The 12,062-nt window shown below is 45.4% G+C and overlaps 1 protein-coding gene across 6 annotated transcripts in view; it reads left to right on the top strand.

The window, feature by feature from the left end:
- NALCN (sodium leak channel, non-selective) overlaps window positions 1–12,062 on the top strand; it is a 356,269-nt gene that overhangs the window by 268,102 nt on the left and 76,105 nt on the right. For all 6 annotated transcript variants that reach the window (XM_048854413.2, XM_048854388.2, XM_048854395.2 and 3 more), the window contains 2 exons: window positions 1,562–1,698; window positions 3,544–3,685. In XM_048854413.2, coding sequence (XP_048710370.1) covers window positions 1,562–1,698; window positions 3,544–3,685 — 279 coding nt within the window. The remainder of the gene's footprint in view (window positions 1–1,561; window positions 1,699–3,543; window positions 3,686–12,062) is intronic.

Below are 12,062 nucleotides of genomic sequence, written 5' to 3'. Positions count from 1 at the left end.
CCTCCCCAGTGTGTTCTCTCAGTGAATATGTTGCAACATATTTTCCCCTTGGATTATTAACTTCCATTTTTAAAATTGAATCTCCATTTGTTATTGTCTGTCCTTGTTTCTAATATCTCTTTTTTTTTTAATTTCCCTGTCCTCACTGGTATTTTCAACTCCTCCCAATTTAATATCCAATTAATTTAATTAATAGCATGATTTCTCCCTTTTGAGGATCATTAATGAAGATATTAAATAAGAATGGACATAGAGTTGATCTCTGCAGTGCCCCACTAGACACCTTCTTCCCCAACTCGGTGTACTACCATTTATCATTACCCCATATTTATTGTTCTTCAGTTTTTAGTCCACATGACAGTTCACATCTATGCTAATTTGAATTAATATTCAGAAAAATCTTCCACCAGAAACTGTACTATACTAAAATCTTCACTAAAATCTAAATATATGAAATATACAGCATTCTTGCCATACACTCATTTCACAATTCTCTTAAAAAATCAAGATTTGATGCCCATGCTATAATGGACAAAGAAAAGTTGATCCTTAGGGTATGTCTACACAGCATTCTGGAGCCAGCAGGAGTGAACCTTCCAGCCTGGCTCAACAGGAAGTGGGGTGGGCTTCAGTGCCTCAACCCAAACTGCAACTTCAAAGTGCTGTTTCTATAGCTATTTTTAGAGCATTAGCACAAGCCCTGCTAACTGGAATTTGTTATCTTGGGGCTGCAAGGCTTGCTCCCGATCTGTGCAAAATGTTGTGTAAACACACCCTATTGTATGAAAGACCACAGTTAGACGTGTGCTATTCGATTTCCAAACCTTACTGTACTATGTTCAATTAGACAGAAATTGATATTTTTCATGTTAAGTTCTTCAATTCAAAAAAAGTGTTTTACTATAAAAGCTTTGGTCCATGTAGTGGCCCTTTCTGACTTGGCATTTTGTTGCCATAAAATGGTTAGGTGACCCTACATGATAATCAGAATGCAATAGTTATATCTCCATCTACTTTTTCAGATATCATTAGATATAAGTATAGCAATATTTAGTAGATCCATCCGTAAGTGATTTTCCTATTGCAATCGTAATCTGAGGTTTTTCTAAAGATTTTAATCTTCAGTTCGTTTATCTACATTATGCTCTATCTGAATATCTCAAAGCTGTCAACATGCACAAAAAGCTGAGTCACATAAGACAAAACATGAATATTTATTTTCTTTTTAAAAGTGTTAGGGAACTGTGAAGAAAATACAGAAGTAAACATACATAATACAAAGCTAATATGCCTCATGATTTAAAACTGAAATGTTAGAAATGCCTCTCATCTTATGGCTTTTAGATAATGGACTGGTATAGTTTGATATCTGTCAGTGCCTCTAACACAAGTAAATTAATGAACTCTGAGCAACAAAACTACCCTCTGTAGTTCTTTGCTGCCATCTTCTGTCTCTTCAACTGATTGCTGTTATTGTTCTTTGAATTCTGAAAAATAAAACTTTTACACTTAGAGTAAAATTTCCTTTTTTTTTCTTTTCTTTTCTTTTTTCTTTTTTAAGCTTAAGCAAAGTGAAGCCAATGCTGATACTAAGGAAAAGCTTCCACTGCGTCTACGTATATTTGAAAAATTTCCTAACAGGCCACAAATGGTGAAAATCTCCAAGCTTCCTTCAGATTTTACAGTTCCAAAAATAAGGTATAAAATACATCCTTTCTTTATGTGCTGGAGACTTGTTAATTACCAGCACACACAGTAGTGCCAGGGACATAACAGTTTTTCTCCCAAAAATTAAGCAGATAATTTTAGAAATCAGAATCAAAACATTGTATTTAGAGGTGAGAGTGGGTGACTTTTCATTTGTCTCTCATTTTTACTTCCCAAAAAATATCACCTCCTCTCTTTTTTACATGGCTTTAGTGCTCATGAAAGGAATGAATAATAGTCCTGGAAGTCGTTTATCTGCACGCAGGTAGAGTATATTGGAAAGAGCATTTCTGCAGATGAGAAAGTAGTTTCTCTTCAGCCTCATTTGTTTTTTTTAGCTTCTTTTCTAAGACTCCGAGCAAAAGTTCTAAAAATCAATTCCCAGTGTGGGTTTTTTAATTACCTGGTCATCTGAGTCCACCAAATCACCTCGTATAGAACACTGAACAGCTGTCAGAGGGTAACAACTTTTGACCATTACCTGACTGGACTGGATTTGCACTGGGGATAACTTTCCTTCAAAAAATGACCCAAAAAACTCAGAGGTCAGAGTTTCTGTTGTACCCAGCTTATGAGAGGGGACAGTTAGGCATTGGGGAGTCAGTTGTAGTCCACTGAATCTTTGAAAGCAGCCTGGGGACTGCTATAACTATGCACCATCTGCAACTGTTCCCAAGGGACCTTTTGCCAGATGAGGATAGCTGGAGCATAGCACACTCCATTCCCAGCCCCCTCTACACCCTTCCCCACCCAAGTTCCCCCTACACCAATACACGGTGTAGGAGATGGCTGTGCCAGCTCTATTATCACTGGGGATTCTCCTGTGCTGGGGAGACCACAGGTAGGCCAGTTGGGGCTGTCTTCAAATCTTTTGTGTCATCTGAACTGTGCAAAAGGTGTGGTATAGGCCAAAATATCTGCCTCTGAGGGATTAAAATAAAACACTGTTAAATTTTAAGGTATCAGACGTATTGTATTTCCAAAACCCCGATTATGTACATATTGAGTTTTTGCTTCTTTTTTAAACAGTGTATCCGTGATCTTTGTTGGCTTTGTATGATTTTTTTTTTCCCTGTGTTTTTCCAAATGTATATGTGGGTAGGTAATTGAGACCTAGTGTTGCTGCTAGCCATCGAAAAAAAACATCAAGCTATGGACAGAAGAATAAAATCTTTAAAATGAATTCGTTGTACTGTGTAGAACTATCACTCCAGAGAAGAGTTGGTTACACTCAGTATATAACTATAGAACTTAGAATGTGGAAAAATAAATGTGTATTTCTTGTAAACAAAAATAATTTAAAAATCAAAACATGGCATATGTGAAGTATAAAATTGTCAAAGTACCTTAAAATTGGCATTCAAGGCTGTTATATGAACAGATGCTGTTTGAACTCTTGAAAAATTGATTTTCTTGCCGAAAGTATGCATCCTTTGGATTATATCAGTCTTTGGTTTGCTTTTAATGAGCAATTTGTATTATAAACTCAGAAAAAACTTTAAACTGCTTTATCTGATGTCAATAAAATTAAAATTAATTGTTACATTTTAAAAATCAAATAAAAGACTGTATTATGAAAGAGAACAAACACTTTTGTTTGAAACTGAATGAAAGCGCCAAATTCAATTGTTGTTTTTAATAATTACATCTAAATCTAGTCATCTTTGTTATTTGTATGTACTATCCAGTACCCCAATACTGTATTGTAAGTATCAATTTCCATCTTGCTGCTGTTCTATCTTAGCAGTAACCAATTGTGACATATTACAGAAAACATGGATTAACTCTTTCTGGATTTTTAGCAACAAAATGTGATATCTTTTTCTTATTTGCAAGGGAAAGTTTTATGAAGCAGTTTATTGATCGTCAGCAACAGGATACAAGCTGCTTATTGCGAAGACTCCCTTCGGCATCTTCTTCCTCATGTGACCACTCCAAAAGATCTGCAATTGAAGAAAACAAGTATATTGACCAAAAGGTAAATACCAGAGTATAAGACAATATATGTTCTTCATTGCTTTAAATATATAGTGTGAGGAAACGCTGCAAATTGTACAATTTGTCAAAATTTCAGAAACATCAGGAAACAGTCTAAAGTATTTAAGAGTTTTGTAAAAGGTTACGTTTAACTTAAGTTGTCTAACATAGGGCCAGATCCCCAGCTAATCTAAATTGTCATTGCTCCCTTGACTTTGGTTAAGCTATGCCATTTTACAGAAGTTGAGGATCTGCTGTGTAATTTTTTTTTAAATGCATCTATTTTTCTGAGCATAATATTTTTAAAATCTGTTTGGTGCAAGTCACTTTTTATGTCTGTGAATCATTAGCAAACAGTTCCTGATGTTTACAAATTTGGTCCCTTGTTGTTTTGAACGCAGAAAGGCTCCCCGCCGAACTGGTACAATATACATGTATATGAGTTGGTATACGTTTGCCTAAATTTGGTGCATGCATTACAACAATAAGGGAAAACAGAATAAGCTTCAAATAACATAGTGGGTTGGCAGGGTACAAAGAATGAGAAGCTAGAGTATGCCTGGGTATCCACGTGAGCATGGTGAAGAAAAAGGTAACCAAGGTGCAAAATACTGGTCATTTTTATCCTGTTTCCTGCAAATACCTTTTCCCATAGCCAACAAATCCTATATTTTACAGTACCAATTGATCCAAACTGGAGTGCCATAAAGCATCTGACACCAATCAGAAGAAAGTGCAAAGAAAGTGCAGACAAGTATCAGCTCTTCTGATGGGTGAAAATTATCCGCACCAAGTAGAGGAGTAGAAATATTGGACTAGATCATAAGCTGGTGTTAATGAGCCCAAGTCCATTGAGGTCTGTGGAGCTACACCATATTACACTAAGTGAGGATCTGCCCATTAACTTTTAGCAGGAAACTTCGGGTCAAGCTCTTTTGGCTGAAAACTTGAATAACCTAGTATTATAGGTGAATTGTACTGTGAAGGTTAATATACAAGGTGAAAATCAATGCAAATCTAAATAATTCAAGGTGAAGGTAAATATTAAAGATGAACTGTAGTGTTTTCAAACAGTAACCACCTGACCTTACAAAGGGCAGCTGAATGTGCAAATAAATATCACTGTTATTTCACCTCAGTTTTAATATTCTCACTTCTTTCTCTGTTCTTGTAAGTAGTTAATGTCCTCTAATTGTTAATTTGTTTTTGTACATTCTAACATGGGCTGGGCGGGTGATATCAGAAACAGACAAGAGTGTAAGCATATGTGAAAAGTAATAGTAAACCACTTAGTACTGAAAAATATAGCTTTATATTATTCTCCATTGACAGGTCTCCACTATTCCCCCCAATAACAAGATTAGGTGTTACAGATATCACATGCCCTGAGCATGCTGGGATTGTGAGCAAGAGATTGGTGATCACATGGCAGTAACCTTGTACCTATTAAACAAAGTAAAAATAAAGATGTATTGAATTAAAAACATTGCAGATCTCCTTTAACACAGAATAGAAACTGATTTACAGCCCCTGACAATGATCTGCATGCTACTGATATCACAATGATATTTTACAGCAATGCAACCTATATAACAGGGGTCGGCAACTTTCAGCACGCGGCCCATCAAGGTAATTGACTAATTAGGTAATTTACATTGACTGTCCACAAGCACAGCCCCTCGCAGCTTCCAGTGGCCGCAGTTCACCATTCCCAGCCAGTGGGAGCTACAGGGGGCTGTGCCTGCGGATGGTCAACATAAACAAAATGTCTCGCAGCCCACCAGCAGATTACCCTGTTGGGGCCGCGTGCTGCAGGTTGCTGGCTCCTGCTATATAAGAAACTCAAAAACACAAAAACTATCATTTCCTTTAGAATGGACAATTTGTATATAGTGAGAAGCGCATTCACCATGTGAACTTTTAGTACTGTGGGCAGAGCAAAGTGTGTTCACATTTCTTCTGAAAGTCCTTTAATTAAAAGTTATTTGGTTAGTTTAAGCACAGCGCTTTCATGCTATCCTTTGAAATAGTAATGAAACAAAGATTTTCCTACAGAATACTCTTGTGTAACAAATCATATAGGCCTCAGTTCCAAAAGGTACTTCAGCAATATTACTGGTACCACTACATGTGGGTTGTCTTATTGACTTGAGAGGACTACTCACATGTTTACGGAAATGCACACGCTCAAGTACCATGCTAAATGGGAGCGTTATTTCTTGTTTGTCCAAGTATGCAAAATTAACCCATCTTGATTACACATGGAGATGGGCACATAAATTGTGAACATATTAATTGAACAGTTTGTTCAATAAGATTTTGCAATTTTAAAAAAATAAAATATTTGTTTTTTCCCATTATTCAGCCAGCTATAATAGCAAATATGGATACGCTGAATTTCAGTTTTGAATTGAAACAAATATTCACACATTATTTTTGTTCTATTCACCCAACTCTAGTTATGAAATCATGAAATTCTTCTTTGAGTGCTTGTTCACGTCCATTCTACTTTAGCTGAGCGCGCGCTGTGTGCACGAGCATCGGAAACTTTTTCCCTTAGTGGCTCCCGTCGGGGCCCCCTGAGTGGCACCACTGTGCCGTGCATATATATCCCTGCCGGCCCGACCCCCTCCAGTTCCTTCTTACTGTCCGTGGCGGCGTTGGAACACCCTCTCTCTCTCTCTCTCTCTCTCTCTCTCATAGAAGAGCAGTCCCTTAGCCTTTTCAGAGTAGCTGTTATCAGTTAGTTAACATACCTGTATTGTGGACACTTAAGTGATTAGGTGCTTGCAGGCTTCCAGCACCCGCCCCGGGCCACAGGGCATGCCACAGGCCCGCGACTTCACATTGTGCCACGTGCCGCAAACCTATGCCAGTTAGTGACCCCCACAGCTTGTGTCTACGTTGCCTGGGGGACAAACATCAAACTGAGCGGTGTAGGATTTGCAAGGCGTTTAAGCCAAGAACAAGGAAAGAAAGAGATTTTCATTTAAAGCAGCTGTTAATGGAGGCTGCATTGCAGCCACCGGGTCCGGATCGCCCAACGCCGGCTCAGGCTTCCTCGGTGCATAGTGCTCCAGAGCTGTCAAGAGGTCCAGCACCAGCTAAGCACCGTGAACTGTCGGCCCCAGAGCACCAGGCTAGGCCCCAGCACCGCTCATCCTCCCCGGTGCAGCCCCCCTCGCAGCCAAAAGGAAGGCGCGGTCATTCCCCGCACAGGAGGCCGGCGCCTCCCAAGGCCCCGAGCACCAATAAGCGCAAGAAGGCCACGGTACCAGCGCCAACACCGGAGGTCCTGGCAGCACAAGCCCCACTGAGCCCAGACCTAAGTGAGCGCAGTGCGGACAATGGACTCGAGGGCATAACGGATCAGCCCTCCACGCCTGGCACCTTTGAGGCTGAAAAGGACCTCATTGAGCTGTCGGCGGCGAGCCCCCTCCCGCATAGGGAGAACCCTCCGGCACCCACGCCATGGGTGCTGTCGAGGGGTAAGCCGGCAATGGTGTGCCGCTCGAGGACACCGTCCCGGCACCACTCCTGGAGTTGGTCCTGGTCGAGCTCCGACTCCGCGGACTCACAGTTACCAACTGCCCAGAAGGAGGTCGCGTCACCGGGAGTGGGTCGGCGCGAGGAAGCACCGGAAAGGGTACACCGCTCTCTGGCACCACCCAGAGACCAGCACCTGGAGGAGTTGAGACAGCCCTCGCCAGAGGACTCCTGCAGACGGTCCCAGTCCAGGGAACGCCAGTACCGGTCCCAGTCCCGGTCCAAATCCCAGTCCCGGGGATACCGGTACCGCTCCCGCTCAGCCAGGAGCCGCTCATTCTCCCACCGGCGCAGATCGTTGGCACCGCCGTGGCCTTCGCAATCGGCATCACCGCAGTCCGGTGCCGACTCCAGCCGCTATAGCTACCTGCACCAAGCCCCAGACAGCAGGGACCCTCAGGTGGGCTGGCAACCCCAATGGGGGCCACCAGGCCATTGGCCCTTCTGGAACTCCTGGGCCTATCAGGAGTGCCAAGGGGCCCCATCCAGGGCAAGTTACTCAGTGCAGCGGTCCCGGTCCCCGCATCACCAGACGGTGACAGAGGCTACAGCATCTAGGCCTCCAGCATCCCCCCAGGATAAAACAGAGAGAGAGACTGGACTCCCATGGACTCCCGCCCTGGCCCGAGCCGGAGGCCCCTCTTATGGGAGAAGGGGAGCAGGAGGACCAGCCAGAGGGGGTCGAGCAGCAGGTAACCTCCTCATCATCCCTAGATGAGGCGGTGGTGGGTACAACGGTTTCCAGCCCTCCACCGATAGACCATAGAGCCCACCAGGAGTTGCTGCGCAGGGTCGCCCAGAACTTGGGGTTGCAGGCCAAGGAGACGGTTGAGCAGGAGGACCCCATGGTGGACATTTTGAGCCCCGAAGGTCCATCCAGAATAGCGCTCCTGCTCATTAAGACCATTCAGTCCAACTATAAGACCATATCATAGAATCATAGAATATCAGGGTTGGAAGGGACCCCTGAAGGTCATCTAGTCCAACCCCCTGCTCGAAGCAGGACCAATTCCCAGTTAAATCATCCCAGCCAGGGCTTTGTCAAGCCTGACCTTAAAAACCTCTAAGGAAGGAGATTCTACCACCTCCCTAGGTAACGCATTCCAGTGTTTCACCACCCTCTTAGTGAAAAAGTTTTTCCTAATATCCAATCTAAACCTCCCCCACTGCAACTTGAGACCATTACTCCTCGTTCTGTCATCTGCTACCATTGAGAACAGTCTAGAGCCATCCTCTTTGGAACCCCCTTTCAGGTAGTTGAAAGCAGCTATCAAATCCCCCCTCATTCTTCTCTTCTGCAGGCTAAACAATCCCAGCTCCCTCAGCCTCTCCTCATAAGTCATGTGTTCTAGACCCCTAATCATTTTTGTTGCCCTTCACTGGACTCTCTCCAATTTATCCACATCCTTCTTGTAGTGTGGGGCCCAAAACTGGACACAGTACTCCAGATGAGGCCTCACCAATGTCGAATAGAGGGGAACGATCACGTCCCTCAATCTGCTCGCTATGCCCCTACTTATACATCCCAAAATGCCATTGGCCTTCTTGGCAACAAGGGCACACTGCTGACTCATATCCAGCTTCTCGTCCACTGTCACCCCTAGGTCCTTTTCCACAGAACTGCTGCCTAGCCATTCGGTCCCTAGTCTGTAGCGGTGCATTGGATTCTTCCATCCTAAGTGCAGGACCCTGCACTTATCCTTATTGAACCTCATCATATTTCTTTTGGCCCAATCCTCCAATTTGTCTAGGTCCCTCTGTATCCTATCCCTCCCCTCCAGCGTATCTACTACTCCTCCCAGTTTAGTATCATCCGCAAATTTGCTGAGAGTGCAATCCACACCATCCTCCAGATCATTTATGAAGATATTGAACAAAACCGGCCCCAGGACCGACCCTTGGAGCACTCCACTTGATACCGGCTGCCAACTAGACATGGAGCCATTGATCACTACCCGTTGAGCCCGACAATCTAGCCAGCTTTCTACCCACCTTATAGTGCATTCATCCAGCCCATACTTCCTTAACTTGCTGACAAGAATACTGTGGGAGACCGTGTCAAAAGCTTTGCTAAAGTCAAGAAACAATACATCCACTGCTTTCCCTTCATCCACAGAACCAGTAATCTCATCATAAAAGGCAATTAGATTAGTCAGGCATGACCTTCCCTTGGTGAATCCATGCTGGCTGTTCCTGATCACTTTCCTCTCATGCAAGTGCTTCAGAATTGATTCCTTGAGGACTTGCTCCATGATTTTTCCGGGGACTGAGGTGAGGCTGACTGGCCTGTAGTTCCCTGGATCCTCCTCCTTCCCTTTTTTAAAGATTGGCACTACATTAGCCTTTTTCCAGTCATCCGGGACTTCCCCCGTTCGCCACGAGTTTTCAAAGATAATGGCCAATGGCTCTGCAATCACAGCCGCCAACTCCTTCAGCACTCTCGGATGCAACTCGTCCGGCCCCATGGACTTGTGCACGTCCAGCTTTTCTAAATAGTCCCTAACCACCTCTATCTCCACAGAGGGCTGGCCATCTCTTCCCCATTTTGTGATGCCCAGCGCAGCAGTCTGGGAGCTGACCTTGTTAGTGAAAACAGAGGCAAAAAAAGCATTGAGTACATTAGCTTTTTCCACATCCTCTGTCACTAGGTTGCCTCCCTCATTCAGTAAGGGGCCCACACTTTCCTTGGCTTTCTTCTTGTTGCCAGCATACCTGAAGAAACCCTTCTTGTTGCTCTTGACATCTCTTGCTAGCTGCAGCTCCAGGTGCGATTTGGCCCTCCTGATATCATTCCTACATGCCCGAGCAATATTTTTATACTCTTCCCTGGTCATATGTCCAACCTTCCACTTCTTGTAAGCTTCTTTTTTATGTTTAAGATCCGCTAGGATTTCACCATTAAGCCAAGCTGGTCACCTGCCATATTTACTATTCTTTTGACTCATCGGGATGGTTTGTCCCTGTAACCTCAACAGGGATTCCTTGAAATACAGCCAGCTCTCCTGGACTCCTTTCCCCTTCAAGTTAGTCCCCCAGGGGATCCTGGACATCCGTTCCCTGAGGGAGTCGAAGTCTGCTTTCCTGAAGTCCAGGGTCCGTATCCTGCTGCTTACCTTTCTTCCCTGCGTCAGGATCCTGAACTCAACCAACTCATGGTCACTGCCTCCCAGATTCCCATCCACTTTTGCTTCCCCCACTAATTCTACCCGGTTTGTGAGCAGCAGGTCAAGAAAAGCGCCCCCCCTAGTTGGCTCCTCTAGCACTTGCGCCAGGAAATTGTCCCCTACGCTTTCCAAAAACTTCCTGGATTGTCTATGCACCGCTGTATTGCTATGGTAGATCCCGGCCTCCAGTGCTCCAACGGCTAAAGGAGTGGAGCATAAATACTTTGCCCCATCTAAGGGTTATGAGTTCCTGTTCTGCCACCCGAGTCCATGCTCCCTAGTGGTCTCAGCAGTAAATGAAAGGGAGCGCCATGGACAGCAGGCCCCGGCCCTTAAGGCCAAGGAGGCAAAACGCCTGGACCTTTTTGGCAGAAAGGGGTACTCATCTGGGGCCTTCAGTTGAGGATTGCGAACCAGCAGGCCATCCTCAACAGGCATAATTTCAACTCCTGGGTAGCAGTGGGGAAGTTTAAGGACAACCTTCCGCAAGGTTCCCAACAGGAGTTCCTGGTGGACAAGGGCAAGGCAGTAGCCAAGACCTCTCTCCAGGCCTCCCTGGATTCGGCAGACGCAGCGGCTAGAACAGTCGCGTCAGGGGTGGTCATGAGGCGCGAGGCGTGGCTCCAGGAGTCAGACCTGCCACCCGAGGTCCAGAATACATTCCAGGACCTCCCCTTCGAAGGGTCCGGGCTCTTCTCGGACCAGACAGACACGAGGCTGCACAGCCTCAAGGACTTGCGAGCTATGCTCAAGTCGCTGGGTATGCACACCCCGGCGACCCAGAGGAAGCCCTTTACGCTGCAGCCTCCCCCTCAACGCCAGTACCAGCCTCGCCATAGGCATGAGCCTTACTATAGGCGAGGCAGGGATAAGAGGCGACGGCGCAACAACAATAATAACAATAACGTGCCGGGCCAGAACCAAGGCCAGCACAAACCCCAGCCAGGCACTAAGTCAGGCTTTTGAAGGTGCGCTCGAGGACAGCGTACCAGACCAATCAGTGGATCCGTCCCTTTGTTTCCTGAACTGCCTGTCCCGTTTCTCCCGTGTGTGGTCCAACATTACGTCAGACTGTTGGGTCTTACACATGGTGCGGAACGGGTACTCGCTGCAGTTCTCCTCCCTCCCCCCCTCACTCCCCTTCCCTGTTCAGGGACCCCTCTCACGAGCACCTCCTAGAGAAGAAAGTCCGCTTGCTGCTAGAGGTGGGGGCAGTAGAAGCGGTGCCACACAGCCTAAGAGGGAAGGGGTTCTACTCCCAGTACTTCCTCATCCCCAAGGCCAAAGGGAGCCTTCGCCCCATCCTAGACCTGCGTGGGCTCAACAAGTTCCTGGTCAAGACCCAGTTCCACATGGTCTCTCTGGGCACCATCATCCCTTCCCTGGATCCTGGGGACTGGTACGCTGCCCTCGACATGAAGGATGCGTACTTTCATATCGCCATCCACCCAGCACATTAGTGGTTCCTACGCTTCACCGTTGGCCAAGAACATTACCAGTTTGCGGTTCTCCCATTCAGTCTAGCTGCGGCCCTATGGGTGTTCATGAAGTGCATGGCGGTAGCGGCGGCCTTCTTATGGAGGCAGAGAATCCGGGTGTACCCGTACCTCGATGACTGGCTCCTGGCAGGTCGATCCGAGGCAGAAGTGCGGGGCCATGTGGAGGTGA

Source organism: Caretta caretta, chromosome 1 (genome assembly GCF_965140235.1).
Source record: "Caretta caretta isolate rCarCar2 chromosome 1, rCarCar1.hap1, whole genome shotgun sequence".
Taxonomy (NCBI): Eukaryota; Metazoa; Chordata; order Testudines; family Cheloniidae; genus Caretta; species Caretta caretta.
This window is presented reverse-complemented; position numbering and strand designations above follow the sequence as displayed.